This window comes from Oncorhynchus mykiss, chromosome 2 (assembly GCF_057628025.1).
Source record: "Oncorhynchus mykiss isolate SJ-2025 chromosome 2, ASM5762802v1, whole genome shotgun sequence".
Taxonomy (NCBI): domain Eukaryota; kingdom Metazoa; phylum Chordata; class Actinopteri; order Salmoniformes; family Salmonidae; genus Oncorhynchus; species Oncorhynchus mykiss.
In genome coordinates this window covers 14,984,501-15,003,295 of record NC_143023.1, presented here as the reverse complement: position 1 = coordinate 15,003,295, position 18,795 = coordinate 14,984,501, and the positions used below count along the sequence as shown (strand labels likewise).

Sequence of the window (18,795 nt, the reverse complement as noted above, 5' to 3'; positions counted from 1 at the left end):
GGGAAAGTCTGGGGACAGCCATGGCTTTCCCTCTCTCTCTATGTCTCTGTCTCTCTCTCTCTCTCTCTCTCTCTGTGTGTGTGTGTGTGTTTGATTGACGTTGACAGCATACAGTATTACATTTGTCTAACAAGTCAATCTCTCCTTAACACTCCAACTACTTCACAGTGATATAATGTAGTCTGGTGATTGACTTCAGGAAACACATTTACTGCTGTATAACCTCTCTTCCTCCTGGCTCTTAGCTGCTGATAAGCAAATGTTTGTGTAGGTTGTGGTTAGGTTTAGAATAAGGGTTAGGGTTATGGCTGGGATTAGGTTAGGATGAGGGTTAAGGCTAGGGTTAGTGGATAGTTGGTTTAAATGTTGTTGACAGTTATTGAACAAGCCATCTACTTGAGACCATCCCAATAAAGTGTTAACAAATAATTGGGGTAATTGTTGAATAACCTGTGGTTAACCTAAAGTGGGTCACGGGGCTGAAGTGGTGCCACTTTTCAATCCAGTCAGCCTAGATGAGTTGTCTTCATCTGTATTTCAATACAGTTACATGATTTCTCAGAATTCCTGATGATTCTAAAGACAGACCTGATCATATCACCTCTACCTTACCTGACACCCTAGACCCACTTCAATTTGCTTTCCACCCCATCACCGGGGGCAAACTACTTGTCCTCCAGGACACCAACAGCACCTGATGTCACAGGAAGGCAAAAAAGATCATCAACCACAGGTTGAGTACATGTGCATCAAAGCTGGGACAGAGAGACTGAAAAAACGCTTCTATCTCAAGGCCATCAGACTGTTAACTAGCCAACACTAGCCGGCCACTCCAACATTGCTCATCCTAATATTTATATATTTCTTAATTCCATTCTTTTACTTTTAGATTTGTGTGTAATGTTGTGTATTGTTGGATACTACTGCACTACTGCACTGTTGGAGCTAGAAACACAGGCATTTTCCAAACGCCCGCAATAACATCTGCTAAATATGTGTATGTGACCCATAATATTTGATTTGATGTCCCCACTGAGTCATAGAAATATGATGGTAAGTGTTTGATACAGGTCCCAGCTGAGGAAGAACAATGTTCTCTCTGTGGTATATACTGAGCCTACACTCCTTCAATGAAGACCAGACAGAGGCCATAGACTGAAGGGTTTTTACTATTGAGACCATGTCAAGGCAAGGCCAACAACAATTGCTTCATCATAATTCCATGACATCATATTCCTGCATGCAGACCACATTTGATGATGAGGATCCTCACACAGTTGTGATTGGTTGAGCTGGTATTGGGTGATGTGGTGCTGAGGTCTCTAGTTACTATTCTTTAGAGAGTTAAACTGAACACTGCTGGATAACTGATAAACAACCTACCATCTATAAACTGCAATCATGAACTCACTTTCCACTTCCAGCAAAACAAGTGGGAAAAAATGGTGAAGGAGGAGCTAATGGGGAATCCCCTGAAGCACAGATGTAATTGGTCGAGTTGGTGTGAGGTGATTTGATCCTTTAAGTTTGTCAGGAGCTGGTTGTAAAACTGACACACAGACTAGAATAGCATAAAACAGACATACAAGCAAAATATTAATATAAAACTGTCTGGAAATCAATTGGGATAGTTGCTGAATAACCTAGATTTTGCATGACATTTTGTGATTTATAAAATAAAGATTTGTGATTGGGTGTAGATACATTATATAAACACCTTTTCTCATATTTTAAGAAACTTGCCAGCTTTTTGATGTGGTTTCTGCTTATCCAACTTCCTGTTCAGCTTAGCTAGCGGACTAGGAAACTTAGCAGTGCATGGAACACAAGTAGTGACTCATATTTATGCCCACTTGCTCTGCCACAGTTATACAAACACAAACACACATACCACACACACACACATTCACACACACAGTGGTAGGCACAGTTCGAGCACAGCATACCAGGGCGGTGTGTCACTACACTCCACATTAAAGAAACACAGGCCCCCTCTGATGCACAGTTGTGATTGGTTAAGCTGGTATATGGTGATCACCAATACAGTCCTGAGGTCACTATATTTTATCTTCCCCAGTGAGCTAACCAACCTGGAAAGGAGTGCAGATAAACACATTCAAACATCACAGGTAAAATAACGTGACGGTGAGTCATTGTCAAACTCATTTTTGGTCAAACAAGACTCCCTATGCCCAAATGTTACAAGTGTGATCAGTAGGTTAATATTTTGTTTTTCTTGGTGTAACTCACGTACTATAGTGTCCCTGTTTTTGCATTCCTCCTCTTCTCTCCCCTCCGTGTCCATGGTAACCTGCTGAATAACATACACATTTCAATACCCCCCCAACCCTCCTTAAAGGCTGCACATTCAGTCTATAACCCTGGTTATTTGCCCTGATAGCTCACACAAGTCTGTTATCCACGGCTATCTGCTCACTGTTTCCAAAGTCTCTGGCAATGTGAAAGTTGTGAGTGTAATGTTTTCAGGGATTTCCAACCCTGTTCATGGAGAGCTACTGTCTGGTAGGTTTTCACTCCAAATCTAATCTAGCACACCTGATTCTAATAATTATCTGCTTGATGAACTGAATCAGTTTTTTTATTGAACCTTTATTTAACTAGGCAAGTCATTTAAGAACAAATTCTTATTTACAATGACGGCCTACATCGGCCAAACCTGGACGACACTGGGCCAGTTGTGCACTGCCCTATGGGACTCCCAATCACAGCCGGTTGTGATACAGCCTGGAATCGAACCAGGGTGTCTGTAGTGACGCCTCAAGCAATGAAATGCAGTGCCTTAGACAGCTGCGCCACTCAGGAGCCCACTGAGGTTGGAGTGAAAAGGAAAAGGAAAACTGTTTATTTTGTTTGGTTAATAGAGTGTCAGAAATGTTTACGTGCCACAGAGGGTGGTTTTGCTTTGGACATATTTGTGTTGTCAGAGCTTATTTGCTTGACATGATTGAAGATGCTTCTCTTGATATGCAGTAGTAGAAAACTGTTATCCCAAAGGGGAACTGGTTTAGTTGCATTGCTGTTTATTTAATCATTCCCTGGAGGTTTAGTTAATATTTTATTACAACTTGTCAGACACTCCTAACCCTCACCCTATAATCTGTTTATTTGCCTGACAGTAGTCTGTTGTCCACAGCTATCTGCTCATTGTTTTCCAAGGTCTCTGGCAAAGTTAAAGTTATGAATCTAATGTTTTAGATTATACTAGTGGAGAGTGTTTATTCTTCTTTAATAGTTCTTATGCGTTTAGCTCAGACTGTAGGTGAGGTGTCATGTTTCAGACTGGTGTCAGAGAGGGACAGCATTGTGATCCAGAGGTTTGGTGTGGGGTGGGGTTCTTAATCATAATGTACACGCTCATTGTATTTTATTATTTATGGTGTTGAGGGTAATGTTTCTGGTTGCTGTTGCGGAGTATCTTCAACACTTATTGGTTATCTAAAGCAGGGCAGGACACTTTTGTTACAGTCCAGCTTTATGGTAAAACACTGATTCAAACTAATCATGGTCTAGATTAAAGCCCATTAACAGTCAGTTGATTAGTTTAATCAGTTGTGTTATAGATCGTTTACCTAAACAGCCCATATATGCTACAGCTCAGCGTTCAACACCATAGTGCCCACAAATCTCATCACTAAGCTAAGGACCCTGGGACTGAACACCTCCCTCTGCAACTGGATCCTGGACTTCCTGACGGGCCAACCCCAGGTGGTAAGGGTAGGTAACAACACATCTGCCACCCTGATCCTCAACACGGGGGCCCCTCAGGGGTGCGTGTTTAGTCCCCTTCTGTACTCCCTGTTCACCCACGACTGCGTGGCCAAGCACGACTCCAACACCATCATTAAGTTTGCTGACAACACAACCTGACATCGATGAGACAGCCTATAGGGAGGAGGTCAGAGACCTTGCAGAATGGTGCCAGGACAACAACCTCTCCCTCAACGTGAGCAAGACAAAGGAGATGATCGTGGACTACAGGAAAATTAGGGTTGAACATGCCCCCATTCACATCGACAAGGCTGTAGTTGAGCAGGTCGAGAGTTTCATGTTCCTTGGTGTCTACATCACCAACAAGCTATCATGGTCCAAACACACCAAGAAAGTTGTGAAGAGGGCACCCCTTTCCCCCTCAGGAGACTGAAAAGATTTGGCATGGGTCCCCAGATCCTCAATATATCCACATAATGTTCCTTCCTCATGATGCCATCTATTTTGTGAAGTGCACCCGTCCCTCCTGCAGCAAAGCACCCCCACAGCATGATGCTGCCACCCGTGCTTCACGGTTGGGATGGTGTTCTTTGGCTTGCAAGCCTCCCCCTTTTTCCTCCAAACATAATGATGGTCATTATGGCTAAACAGTTCAATTTCTGTTTCATCAGACCAGAGGACATTTCCCCAAAAAGTACAATCTTTGTCCCCATGTGCAGTTGCAAACCGTAGTCAGGCTTTTTTATGTCGGTTTTAGAGCAGTGGCTTCTTCCTTGCTGAGCAGTCTTTCAGTTTATGTCGATATAGGACTCGTTTTACTGTGGATATAGATTATTTTGTACCTGTTTCCTTCAGCATCTTCACAAGGTCCTTTGCTGTTGTTCTGAGATTGATTTTCACTTTTCGCACCACAGTATGTTCATCTCTAGGAGACAGAACATGTCTCCTTCCTAAGCGGTATGACGGCTGCGTGGTCCCATGGTATTTGTACTTGCGTACTATTGTTTGTACAGATGAACATGGTACCTTTAGGCATTTGGAAATTGCTTCCAAGGATGAACCAGACTTGTGGAGGTCTACAATTTCTTGGCTGATTTCTTTTGATTTTCCCATGATGTCAAGCAAAGAGGCACTGAGTTTGAAGGTAGGCCTTGAAATACATCCACAGGTAGACCTCCAATTGACTCAAATGATGTCAATTAGCCGATCAGAAGCTTCTAAAGCCATGACATCATTTTCTGGAATTTTCAATGAAGGCACAGTCAATTTAGTGTATGTAAACTTCTGACCCACTGGAATTGTGATACAGTGAATTATAAGTGAAATAATCTGTCTGTAAACAATTGTTGGAAAAATGACTTGTGTCATGCACAAAGTAGATGTCCTAACCGACTTTCCAAAACTATAGTTTATTAACAAGAAATTTGTCGAGTGGTTGATGAACAAGTTTTAATGACTCCAACCTAAGTGTACTGTATGTAAACTTCCGACTTCAACTGTAGGTCCTGGATGGCAGGAAGCTTGGCCCCAGTGATGTACATCTCAAGACATCAGTCTGGAACTTAAAGCTTGGTCGCAAATGGGTCTTCCAAATGGACAATGACCCCAAGCATACATCCAAAGTGGTGGCAAAATGGCTTAAGGACAACAAGGTCAAGGTATTGGAGTGGCCATCACAAAGCCCTGACCTCAATCCCAAAGAAAATTTGTGGGCAGAACTGAAAAAGCGTGACTCAGTTACACCAGCTCTGTCAGGAGGAATGGGCCAAAATTCACCAAAACTTGTGGAAGGCTACCTGAAACATTTGACCCAAGTTAAACCATTTAAAGGCAATGCTACCAAATACTAATTGAGTATATGTAAACTTCTGACCCACTGGGAATATGATGAAATAAATAAAAGCTTAAATAAATCATTCTCTCTACTATTATTCTGACATTTCACATTCTTAAAATAAAGTGGTGATCCTAACTGACCTTAAACAGGGAATTTTTACTAGGATTAAATGTCAGGAATTGTGGAAAAACTGAGTTTAAATGAATTTGGCTAAGGTGTATGTAAACTTCCAAATTCAACTGAATATACTAGGCAGTGTCAGAGGAAGGCCCAAAAAATTGTCAAAGACTCTAGTCACCCAAGTCATAGACTGTTCTCTCTGCTACCGCACGGCAAGTGGTCCCGGAGCGCCAAGTCTCGGTCCAAAAGGCTCCTTAACAGCTTCTACCCCCGAATCATAAGACTGCTGAACAATTCATCAAATGGCCGACCAGACAATTTTCTAAACTGCATTGTTGGTTGAGGGCTTGTATTCGGCGCATGTGACAAATACAATTTGATTTGGAGTCAGGAAGGTAAACAGGAAAGGTAGTTGGTTGAGAGGGTAGGAGAACTAGCCTAAGGTACCTTAACAGTTACACCGGCAGCCCCCGGTGGCAACAAATGAATAAAACCAAAAGCTTACCTTGACTTGGAAGAGTTCCAGTGTTGGATAGCCATAGCCACCTAGCTAACATAGCATCGCTCTCTGTTTAAGCTGGGTAGCTAGCTCTTTCTCTCTCTCTCTCTATCGTTTCTCCATTTTAGAGTAATGTCATTCTCTTTTTGAGTCAAGACGGGTCACTCAACCGAGTCTGCTCTTCTCTGGGTCACGGAGGCTCTCCACACTGCCATAGCGGACTCTCTCTCCTCTGTTCTCATCCTCTTAGATCTGTATGCTGCCTTGGACACCGTGAATCATCAGATCCTCCTCTCCACCCTCTCAGGGCTGGACGTCTCAGGCTCTGCACACTCTTGGATTGCATCCTACCTGGTAGGCCGACATGGAGAGGATCTGTGTCTGCACCACGTACTCTCACTACTGGTGTCCCACAGGGCTCGGTTCTAGGCCATCTCCTTTTCTCTTTATACACCAAGTCACTTGTCTCCGTCATATCCTCATATGATCTCTCCTGTCATTGCTATGCGGATGACACTCAAGTACTTTTCTCCTTACCCCTTTTGACACCCAGGTGGCGACACTCATCTCTGTGCGCCTGGCAGATATCTCAACTTGAATGTCGGCCCACCACCTCAACCTCGAAAAGACGGGAGTACTCTTCCTCCAAGGAAGACCTGCCTGCTCAAAGACCTATCCATCACGGTTGACAACTCCACAGTGTCGCCCTTCCAGAGTGCAAATAACATTGGCGTGACCCTGGACAACACCCTGTCATTCTCTGCAAACATCAAAGCAGTGACTGGCTCCTGCAGGTTCATGCTCTACAACAGCCATAGAGTACGACCTTTCCTCACACAGGAAGCGGCGCAGGTCCTAATCCAGGCACTTGTCCTCTCCCATGTGGACTACTGCAACTCTGTTGGCTGGGCTGCCCGCTTGCAGCATCAAACCCATGCAATTTATCCAGAAGGCTGCAGCACGCCAGGTTTTCAGCCTTCCCAGGTTCTCTCATGTCACCCTGCTCCTCCGCACACTCCACTGGCTTGGAGTCAAAGCTCGCATCCACTACAAGACCATGGTGCTTACCTACGGAACAGCAACAGGAACTGTCCCTCCCTACCTTCAGGCTATGCTCAAACCCTACACCCCAACCCGAGCACTCCGTTCTGCCACCTCAGGTCTCTTGGCCTTGCCATCGCTACAGGAGGGCAGCTCCCGCTCAGCCCAGTCCGAGCTCTTCTCTGTCCTGGCCACCGATTGGTGAAACAAGCTTCCCCCAGAAGCTAGGACAGCAGAGCCCTGCCCATCTTCATAAAACATCTGAAACACTACCTATTCAGTGTCTTAGATAATCCTCCTCCCCACCTCGACACCCTACCCCCAAAAATTAAATAAATAAAATAACTAGTTAAAAAAATGACCAGCACTTGCACTTAACCAGCACAGGGAGGTGAGAACTATGAGCCTCCTGGGTTTTGTATTGAAGTCAATGTACCCAGAGGAGGACAGAAGCTAGGTGTCCTCTGTCTACACCATGGTGCTACCCTACAGAGTGCTGCAGAGGCTACTGTAGACCCTTCATTGCAAAACAATGTGTTTTAATCAATTATTTGGGGACACGTGAATATATTTATTATAGTTTGATCTTTAAAGGATACCTTTTAAGATGTTTCACAATTTTCTTTGTTTCTGAAATTCACTGGTCCTCCCCTTCCCCTTCCTCTGAGAAGCCTCGACTGGATCACAGAAGGCGAAGGCTGTGGCTTACCCATTTGTGGTCTGTTGAAAATAAAAGAGAGCCGCACACTCTAGGAGCTCAGATGCAATAATTGAATTACCAACGTTTCGACAGCCAAGCTGTCTTCATCAGGGTATAATCACAAACACAGTGTCAAAAGACACAGGTGTCTGTAATCATGGCCAAGAGTGGCCTAATACCATTGGTTAATAATCAAATATTAAAATGTCATACAAAGAACAGCATACAAACAAATGGATAACATTTGTGGTCTGTTGGCCTGGTAAACTGCTCTTAGTGACTTATGTCATATTTCAATCCTGAGTTGAAGTTGGAGTCACTTAGTTAATACTACAGAATGTGGTATTAATGTTCAAATCAAATGTTATTGGTCACATACACATGGTTAGCAGATGTTATTGGTCACATACATGGTTAGCAGATGTTATTGGTCACATACACATGGTTACCAGATGCTATTGGTCACATACACATGGTTAGCAGATGTTATTGGTCACATACACATGGTTAGCAGATGTTATTGGTCACATACACATGGTTAGCAGATGTTATTGGTCACATACACATGGTTAGCAGATGTTATTGGTCACATACACATGGTTAGCAGATGTTAATGGTCACATACACATGGTTAGCAGATGTTATTGGTCACATACACATGGTTAGCAGATGTTATTGGTCACATACACATGGTTAGCAGATGTTAATGGTCACATACACATGGTTAGCAGATGTTATTGGTCACATACACATGGTTAGCAGATGTTATTGGTCACATACACATGGTTAGCAGATGTTAATGGTCACATACACATGGTTAGCAGATGTTATTGGTCACATACACATGGTTGGCAGATGTTATTGGTCACATACACATGGTTGGCAGATGTTAATGCAAGTGCTTGTAAACCATGTCACCTTTGTTACTGTAACTGCTGAAAAGGCAAGTTTACCAGGCCAACAGACCAGGATTTATATTATTCAGACTGCTGAAAAGGCAAGTTTACCAGGCCAACAGACCAGGATTTATATTATTCAGACTGCTGAAAAGGCAAGTTTACCAGGCCAACAGACCAGGATTTATATTATTCAGACTGCTGAAAAGGCAAGTTTACCAGGCCAACAGACCAGGATTTATATTATTCAGACCACTGAAAAGGCAAGTTTACCAGGCCAACAGACCAGGATTTATATTATTCAGACTGCTGAAAAGGCAAGTTTACCAGGCCAACAGACCAGGATTTATATTATTCAGACCACTGAAAAGGCAAGTTTACCAGGCCAACAGACCAGGATTTATATTATTCAGACCACTGAATAATGTACATCCATGCCGTCACACAGGTCTATGTAGGAGAAATGTAGTTCTTTAGGGCAGTGGTTCAACCCTTATTCGGTTTTACTGTTCCACCAACTGAATTTTGCTCTGCCAGGAGTGAGCCTGAAGTACTCCCTCATTTTACCAGTAGGCCTATAGCCTCACTGTTCTAGGGAATGTTTAAAAACCATTTCACTGGTGCGCATAGAAACTCTACTTCCAATAAAACAATGAGTATCAAACATGAGCGATAGACGCAGCTGAAACATGTGTATACCCAGATACATTATGTGTGACACCAGAACGGTGGCAGTAAATGCAACACAATAAAAATTAATTTATATAAAGATTTATTTGAGAAAGTTAAAAAAAGAGAAGTTAATATTTCATGATCCTTTTCTGACACACTGCATCTCCAACACTTTAATACAGTACTATAATAATACACTATCATTCAACTCCCTTGGATTTCTTTACATAATATGGGATTCAAATGAATTTCATTGTCATTTTTTTGTCAATGATCCACACAAAATACTCTGTCATGCCAAAATAAAACATTTTTTTAAAATAAAATATTTATAAAGATATAAAACACTAATATACCTTGATTAACATTAACATTGGTTAACAGGTACTGTTATACAAGAATCTGAATATGAAAATGTATAAAAAGATTACAACTGTAAGAACAGTTAAAGAGATGGAATGAAGGCAGAGACAATCCAGCAGCATCCTTATCTGGGGGTTTGGGTAGTCCAAAGGGTTGTCCGTGTCTCTGGTGGTTTGGTCCAAACAGCTTGGTTAAGGGATGGGTAGTCCTGAGGGTTGTCCGTGTCTCTGGTGGTTTGGTCCAAACAGCTTGGTTAAGGGATGGGTAGTCCTGAGGGTTGTCTGTGTCTCTGGTGGTTTGGTCCAAACAGCTTGGTTAAGGGATGGGTAGTCCTGAGGGCTGTACGTGTCTCTGGTGGTTTGGTCCAAACAGCTTGGTTAAGGGATGGGTAGTCCTGAGGGTTGTACGTGTCTCTGGTGGTTTGGTCCAAACAGCTTGGTTAAGGGATGGGTAGTCCTGAGGGTTGTCCGTGTCTCTGGTGGTTTGGTCCAAACAGCTTGGTTAAGGGATGGGTAGTCCTGAGGGTTGTCCGTGTCTCTGGTGGTTTGGTCCAAACAGCTTGGTTAAGGGATGGGTAGTCCTGAGGGTTGTCCGTGTCTCTGGTGGTTTGGTCCAAACAGCTTGGTTAAGGGATGGGTAGTCCTGAGGGCTGTACGTGTCTCTGGTGGTTTGGTCCAAACAGCTTGGTTAAGGGATGGGTAGTCCTGAGGGTTGTACGTGTCTCTGGTGGTTTGGTCCAAACAGCTTGGTTAAGGGATGGGTAGTCCTGAGGGTTGTACGTGTCTCTGGTGGTTTGGTCCAAACAGCTTGGTTAAGGGATGGGTAGTCCTGAGGGTTGTCCGTGTCTCTGGTGGTTTGGTCCAAACAGCTTGGTTAAGGGATGGGTAGTCCTGAGGGTTGTCCGTGTCTCTGGTGGTTTGGTCCAAACAGCTTGGTTAAGGGATGGGTAGTCCTGAGGGTTGTACGTGTCTCTGGTGGTTTGGTCCAAACAGCTTGGTTAAGGGATGGGTAGTCCTGAGGGTTGTCCGTGTCTCTGGTGGTTTGGTCCAAACAGCTTGGTTAAGGGATGGGTAGTCCTGAGGGTTGTCTGTGTCTCTGGTGGTTTGGTCCAAACAGCTTGGTTAAGGGATGGGTAGTCCTGAGGGTTGTACGTGTCTCTGGTGGTTTGGTCCAAACAGCTTGGTTAAGGGATGGGTAGTCCTGAGGGTTGTACGTGTCTCTGGTGGTTTGGTCCAAACAGCTTGGTTAAGGGATGGGTAGTCCTGAGGGTTGTACGTGTCTCTGGTGGTTTGGTCCAAACAGCTTGGTTAAGGGATGGGTAGTCCTGAGGGTTGTCCGTGTCTCTGGTGGTTTGGTCCAAACAGCTTGGTTAAGGGATGGGTAGTCCTGAGGGTTGTCCGTGTCTCTGGTGGTTTGGTCCAAACAGCTTGGTTAAGGGATGGGTAGTCCTGAGGGTTGTCCGTGTCTCTGGTGGTTTGGTCCAAACAGCTTGGTTAAGGGATGGGTAGTCCTGAGGGTTGTCCGTGTCTCTGGTGGTTTGGTCCAAACAGCTTGGTTAAGGGATGGGTAGTCCTGAGGGTTGTCCGTGTCTCTGGTGGTTTGGTCCAAACAGCTTGGTTAAGGGATGGGTAGTCCTGAGGGTTGTACGTGTCTCTGGTGGTTTGGTCCAAACAGCTTGGTTAAGGGATGGGTAGTCCTGAGGGTTGTCCGTGTCTCTGGTGGTTTGGTCCAAACAGCTTGGTTAAGGGATGGGTAGTCCAAAGGGTTGTCCGTGTCTCTGGTGGTTTGGTCCAAACAGCTTGGTTAAGGGATGGGTAGTCCTGAGGGTTGTCCGTGTCTCTGGTGGTTTGGTCCAAACAGCTTGGTTAAGGGATGGGTAGTCCTGAGGGTTGTACGTGTCTCTGGTGGTTTGGTCCAAACAGCTTGGTTAAGGGATGGGTAGTCCTGAGGGTTGTCCGTGTCTCTGGTGGTTTGGTCCAAACAGCTTGGTTAAGGGATGGGTAGTCCTGAGGGTTGTCCGTGTCTCTGGTGGTTTGGTCCAAACAGCTTGGTTAAGGGATGGGTATTCCTGAGGGTTGTCCGTGTCTCTGGTGGTTTGGTCCAAACAGCTTGGTTAAGGGATGGGTAGTCCTGAGGGTTGTACGTGTCTCTGGTGGTTTGGTCCAAACAGCTTGGTTAAGGGATGGGTAGTCCTGAGGGTTGTACGTGTCTCTGGTGGTTTGGTCCAAACAGCTTGGTTAAGGGATGGGTAGTCCTGAGGGTTGTACGTGTCTCTGGTGGTTTGGTCCAAACAGCTTGGTTAAGGGATGGGTAGTCCTGAGGGTTGTACGTGTCTCTGGTGGTTTGGTCCAAACAGCTTGGTTAAGGGATGGGTAGTCCTGAGGGTTGTCCGTGTCTCTGGTGGTTTGGTCCAAACAGCTTGGTTAAGGGATGGGTAGTCCTGAGGGTTGTACGTGTCTCTGGTGGTTTGGTCCAAACAGCTTGGTTAAGGGATGGGTAGTCCTGAGGGTTGTACGTGTCTCTGGTGGTTTGGTCCAAACAGCTTGGTTAAGGGATGGGTAGTCCTGAGGGTTGTACGTGTCTCTGGTGGTTTGGTCCAAACAGCTTGGTTAAGGGATGGGTAGTCCTGAGGGTTGTCCGTGTCTCTGGTGGTTTGGTCCAAACAGCTTGGTTAAGGGATGGGTAGTCCTGAGGGTTGTCCGTGTCTCTGGTGGTTTGGTCCAAACAGCTTGGTTAAGGGATGGGTAGTCCTGAGGGTTGTCCGTGTCTCTGGTGGTTTGGTCCAAACAGCTTGGTTAAGGGATGGGTAGTCCTGAGGGTTGTCCGTGTCTCTGGTGGTTTGGTCCAAACAGCTTGGTTAAGGGATGGGTAGTCCTGAGGGTTGTCCGTGTCTCTGGTGGTTTGGTCCAAACAGCTTGGTTAAGGGATGGGTAGTCCTGAGGGTTGTACGTGTCTCTGGTGGTTTGGTCCAAACAGCTTGGTTAAGGGATGGGTAGTCCTGAGGGTTGTACGTGTCTCTGGTGGTTTGGTCCAAACAGCTTGGTTAAGGGATGGGTAGTCCTGAGGGTTGTACGTGTCTCTGGTGGTTTGGTCCAAACAGCTTGGTTAAGGGATGGGTAGTCCTGAGGGTTGTCCGTGTCTCTGGTGGTTTGGTCCAAACAGCTTGGTTAAGGGATGGGTAGTCCTGAGGGTTGTCCGTGTCTCTGGTGGTTTGGTCCAAACAGCTTGGTTAAGGGATGGGTAGTCCTGAGGGTTGTCCGTGTCTCTGGTGGTTTGGTCCAAACAGCTTGGTTAAGGGATGGGTAGTCCTGAGGGTTGTCCGTGTCTCTGGTGGTTTGGTCCAAACAGCTTGGTTAAGGGATGGGTAGTCCTGAGGGCTGTCCCTGTCACTTTCTCCTGCAGAAAAAAAAGAATAGAGAGAGGGAAGAGAGAATGAAAGGTTGTAGGAAGCAGTATCTAGGAATGTGGTGGTCAGGTCCTCAGTGACATAATCACAGTATTTATGAGATGTCTGTTGGTCAGGTCCTCAGTGACATTATAATCATAAGCTACAGTGGGGCAAAAAAGTATTTAGTCAGCCACCAATTGTGCAAGTTCTCCCACTTAAAAATATGAGAGAGGCCTGTAATTTTCATCATAGGTACACTTCAACTATGACAGACAAAATGAGAAAACAAAATCCAGAAAATCACATTGTAGGATTTTTTAATGATTTTATTTGCAAATTATGGTGGAAAATAAGTATTTGGTCAATAACAAAAGTTTATCTCAATACTTTGTTATAAACCCTTTGTTGGCAATGACATAGGTCAAACGTTTTCTGTAAGTCTTCACAAGGTTTTCACACTGTTGCTGGTATTTTGGCCCATTCTTCCATGCAGATCTCCTCTAGAGCAGTGATGTTTTGGGGCTGTTGCTGGTCAACATGCACTTTCAACTCCCTCCAAAGATTTTCTATGGGGTTGACATCTGGAGACTGGCTAGGCCACTCCAGGACCTTGAAATGCTTCTTACGAAGCCACTCCTTCGTTGCCCGGGCGGTGTGTTTGGGATCATTGTCATGCTGAAAGACCCAGCCACGTTTCATCTTCAATGCCCTTGCTGATGGAGGAGGTTTTCACTCAAAATCTCACTATACATGGCCCCATTCATTCTTTCCTTTACACGGATCAGTCGTCCTGGTCCCTTTGCAGAAAAACAGCCCCAAAGCATGATGTTTCCACCCCCATGCTTCACAGTAGGTATGGTGTTCTTTGGATGCAACTCAGCATTCTTTGTCCTCCAAACACGACGAGTTGAGTTTTTACCAAAAAGTTATATTTTGGTTTCATCTGACCATATGACATTCTCCCAATCTTCTTCTGGATCATCCAAATGCTCTCTAGCAAACTTCAGACGGGACATGTACTGGCTTAAGCAGGGGGACACGTCTGGCACTGCAGGATTTGAGTCCCTGGCGGCGTAGTGTGTTACTGATGGTAGGCTTTGTTACTTTGGTCCCAGCTTTCTGCAGGTCATTCACTAGGTCCCCCCGTGTGGTTCTGGGATTTTTGCTCACCGTTCTTGTGATCGTTTTGACCCCACGGGGTGAGATCTTACGTGGAGCCCCAGATCGAGGGAGATTATCAGTGGTCTTGTATGTCTTTCATTTCCTAATAATTGCTCCCACAGTTGATTTCTTCAAACCAAGCTGCTTACCTTTTGCAGATTCAGTCTTCCCAGCCTGGTGCAGGTCTACAATTTTGTTTCTGGTGTCCTTTGACAGTTCTTTGGTCTTGGCCATAGTGGAGTTTGGAGTGTGACTGTTAGAGGTTGTGGACAGGTGTCTTTTATACTGATAACAAGTTCAAACAGGTGCCATTAATACAGGTAACGAGTGGAGGACAGAGGAGCCTCTTAAAGAAGAAGTTACAGGTCTGTGAGAGACAGAAATCTTGCTTGTTTGTATGTGACCAAATACTTATTTTCCACCATAATTTGTCATAGTTGAAGTGTACCTATGATGAAAATTACATGCCTCTCTCATCTTTTTAAGTGGGAGAACATGCACAATTGGTGGCTGACTAAATACTTTTTTGCCCCACTGTATATCGTTACAGTCAGAACACACTCACCCTTATACGACATGGTTTCTATTTATTTTGCGCTTCTTGATACACCAGTAAGCAATGCCAATGCCAATGCCAATGCAAATGACGACCAGGACGAGGATCAGTAAACACCACCACAGTTCACCCCCTTAAGAACAACAGATAAAGGAACACAAAATGATGGAATAAGTATGTATCATATTACATTTGGAGGACTAATTATTTACAATGAGGAGGAATCATAAAGCATGAAGCATTAATCAAATCAACGGATTAATACAATTACAAAAGACAGACAGTACAATTTGCAAAGCCACTGAGGAGTAGATTCGTCTGTCAGAGGGAAATTGTCAGTGTTGAGCAGCATTGCTGCGCTGTGTATTTCTGCACTCACCAGGATGTCCGTTTTGACCACCAGCTCCAGTGAAGTCTGGACCTGTCACCAAGACAAACAACTCAGAACAGCCAGACTTGTTTTCACTGAACTATATACAGAACAATTAAGGCTCGCTGTCAAAGTTAGGATGGGATTCAATCCAATTGCGAATTTGGACAATGTGCCATTTTATGGTAATTTTCAATTCATCCCCCATGATTGTGGTCTCCGTGAACACAGGAACAATGCATTTAGAACATGTATTGTGGGCAAAGCTCAATCAGACTGACTCCTGACCTTAGTGTTCAACTCAGCAAGGGACAATGCATAAATAGTGCTGTGTAAAATGATCATTAGATTCTCTACAGCCAGTTTGTGAAAATAATACAGAATGTTTGAATCAATGACTCACCATTCACAGTAGTTGACGCGATGCCAATGACAGAGCAATCTGAAATAGCAGAACAGGGTTGATTAGCCTAAATGCGACAACTGACAGACAGATCACATACATTATAGAAATGAGTTTTTGGTTTAGTTAACAGAGTTCTCATGCTCTATAATAAAGCCTACTTCCTATAGCCCCCTGGGATTATTGACACCCAGGACCATCGATTTATTCACTCTACCCACTAGCATTTCTTCCACATTGTACTATCTTGGGCCTTCAGAGACACTCACTGGTTTGTTTATAGTTGGTAACGGCAGTTCTATTGGCCTCCAGGGCAGGCTGGAGACTCTCTGACACACTTCTGCACAAAGCATAAGAATAATTATCCTGGAGACACATGGTGCACTTCCCAGATGGAGGATAGGGAGTGGAGGTGCATTTCTGGAAAGGGCCTGGCACCAGCAGATTCTTGTTCAGATCACCATTAAGATCATAAAATATGGCCACCTCTGGGCATTTTGTGTGATAACACTGGAAACACACGTCCTTCATTGCAACTGAGAGAGAGAGAGAGAGAGAGAGAGAGAGAGAGAGAGAGAGAGAGAGAGAGATATGTATTCACAAAAACAGGCAGAGGAGGATTACACTGGATTACACAGACAACTCATCACAATGACCATCCAGTGGAATAGAGACAAAGAATTACCAGTACCATGTTAACTTTGGTGTTAATCTTGGGTTGAAATAATTTATAGTGTGAATATATGTATAGATCATTCAATGTAAAGATCATTCTATAGCTGGTGTGAGGCATTAATACTGATGAATGATAGTGTGTTGATATACCTACCTTTTTCGAATCCTGATGTTTTGAAACCAACCTGTGAAATAATGTACCAGGAATATTATTCTAACTCAAACACTACAAATTCAAGCAATCATTTGTCATCCCATCTCTTCAAGTATGAGTTTAAGGACATTCTTAATTTAAGAAATTCCTAACAGGAAAGAAGACATAAAGCTTGTTCTTCCTGTTTTTACTGAACTTTTGGTAAAATAATAGAATAATAGAATAATTCCAGTCTGTCAGAGTAGCAAGGAAGACAACAAACTGCATAACGGTCTCTCAGTTTGTTGGCAACGTGGGATCTGGAGCCTCTACCGTATGGAAATAGGTGGTTTCCGAAGCATTCCTTTCCCAATCCGCAGGTTGGCATTTATTGTCATGAATCTTACCCTGGAGGCAGCTCTGCAGAGTGATCACTAGCTGGCACAGCCACAAAGTCATAAAATCGGATTTGAAAACCTAACCTTAACCACACTGCTAACCCTAATGTAACGTTAAATGAAGACCAAAAAGCAAGAAAAAAATGTTGACATTGCAGCTGACACGGTTAGAGGACATGTCTCAGTTCTGCCTCCAGGGCAAGATTCATGACAAACGTCAACCTGCTCCCTATCTGGGCGCGTAGCTTCTGAAACTCCCGACAGGGTTATAGAGATGGGTCAGAAAATCGTCTGGCCAAAAACAATCTAGGGGCTATCAGAACAGTAGGATATATCCAAATAAATAGGATAAATATGGCTCTGATATTTCGGTTATATTCCATACAAAAAAAGATGCTATAGCCTACAACCGTACCTTGACATGTGATGCAATTCCATATCAAAGACTAGGAACGTCATGAAAGCGGAATTATACGTTCCACAACCCAACCGACAGGCTACAATGAAAATAAACTTACGTGGTAGGTGTATCCTTTGGTACCGTGCCCGGTATGTGCTCTAGTCCCACTGCTATCTACCGACGCGTGCAGTCCTATACCCTCTCCGCCTCTAGTCTACTTCAAATTTGACACGCGCATACCACTCCACTTGCTGGAGGGATGGCGTTCCTCCGGCTGTTCCTCCTGAGAGTCTGGAAAGTTCTCGACTGCGCATCTCGAAGTGCATTTCGGCCAATTTCTGTTAATAATATTTCTAAATAAAATGAAAATAGAGCAGTCACTGTTTACCAGAGGATGTTATGTAGCATTTTAAACTATCATGTGTAAAACGTTAAAAGAACAGTGCTGCACTTGGTTGAGAGCTCACTGTAGGCTCAGCCACATAGCAGGCTGGTTTATCACTAGGGTCAGTCTGTAGGCTTACTTTATCTATAGGGGTCAGTCTGTAGGCTTACCTTATCTATAGGGGTCAGTCTGTAGGCTTACCTTATCTATAGGGGTCAGTCTGTAGGCTTACCTTATCTATAGGGGTCAGTCTGTAGGCTTACCTTATCTATAGGGGTCAGTCTGTAGGCTTACCTTATCTATAGGGGTCAGTCTGTAGGCTTACCTTATTTATAGGGGTCAGTCTGTAGGCTTACTTTATCTATAGGGGTCAGTCTGTAGGCTTACCTTATCTATAGGGGTCAGTCTGTAGGCTTACCTTATCTATAGGGGTCAGTCTGTAGGCTTACCTTATTTATAGGGGTCAGTCTGTAGGCTTACCTTATCTATAGGGGTCAGTCTGTAGGCTTACCTTATCTATAGGGGTCAGTCTGTAGGCTTACCTTATCTATAGGGGTCAGTCTGTAGGCTTACCTTATCTATAGGGGTCAGTCTGTAGGCTTACCTTATCTATAGGGGTCAGTCTGTAGGCTTACCTTATTTATAGGGGTCAGTCTGTAGGCTTACCTTATCTATAGGGGTCAGTCTGTAGGCTTACCTTATCTATAGGGGTCAGTCTGTAGGCTTACCTTATCTATAGGGGTCAGTCTGTAGGCTTACCTTATCTATAGGGGTCAGTCTGTAGGCTTACCTTATCTATAGGGGTCAGTCTGTAGGCTTACCTTATCTATAGGGGTCAGTCTGTAGGCTTACCTTATCTATAGGGGTCAGTCTGTAGGCTTACCTTATCTATAGGGGTCAGTCTGTAGGCTTACCTTATCTATAGGGGTCAGTCTGTAGGCTTACCTTATCTATAGGGGTCAGTCTGTAGGCTTACCTTATCTATAAATAACCTCTAACACCAGTTTGCCCCGTAACGCCATTTCTCTTTAGAATGCACCCCTTATTTAGCTACATTGGATGGATACTC

General features: G+C 44.2%; 1 protein-coding gene and 1 pseudogene across 6 annotated transcripts; one reads left to right on the top strand and one right to left on the bottom strand.

The window, feature by feature from the left end:
- Window positions 1-1,442: 1,442 nt before the first annotated feature.
- LOC149984877 (uncharacterized) lies at window positions 1,443-7,562 on the top strand (annotated as a pseudogene).
- A 2,015-nt stretch (window positions 7,563-9,577) lies between these two features.
- LOC118937786 (uncharacterized) lies at window positions 9,578-17,634 on the bottom strand. Of its 6 annotated transcripts, none has more exons than XM_090216470.1 (7): window positions 17,460-17,634; window positions 16,561-16,595; window positions 16,005-16,271; window positions 15,736-15,774; window positions 15,342-15,383; window positions 14,972-15,095; window positions 9,578-13,253 (listed from the first exon to the last, which is right to left on the bottom strand). In XM_090216470.1, the coding sequence occupies exons 3-6, from the start codon at window positions 16,264-16,266 to the stop codon at window positions 14,974-14,976; spliced, it is 465 nt and encodes a 154-aa protein (XP_090072596.1). In that variant the 5' UTR covers window positions 16,267-16,271; window positions 16,561-16,595; window positions 17,460-17,634; the 3' UTR covers window positions 9,578-13,253; window positions 14,972-14,973. The 6 variants fall into 6 exon arrangements, with proteins under 6 accessions (XP_090072596.1, XP_090072580.1, XP_090072591.1 ...); XM_090216454.1 differs by having other exon boundaries at window positions 16,565-16,595; window positions 17,460-17,633; XM_090216465.1 differs by lacking the exon at window positions 16,561-16,595 and having other exon boundaries at window positions 17,460-17,633.
- Window positions 17,635-18,795: the final 1,161 nt, after the last annotated feature.

What these genes read in the sequence shown, in the direction of transcription:
- LOC118937786 (XM_090216470.1), bottom strand. Translation starts at nt 16,266, where the DNA reads ATGAAGGACGTGTGTTTCCAGTGTTATCACACAAAATGCCCAGAGGTG. An exon ending in TACCAACTATAAACAAACCA is followed by an intron (nt 15,775 to 16,004) that starts GTGAGTGTCTCT and finishes CTGCTATTTCAG; the next exon opens with ATTGCTCTGTCATTGGCATC. An exon ending in TGGTCAAAACGGACATCCTG is followed by an intron (nt 15,096 to 15,341) that starts GTGAGTGCAGAA and finishes GTTGTTCTTAAG; the next exon opens with GGGGTGAACTGTGGTGGTGT.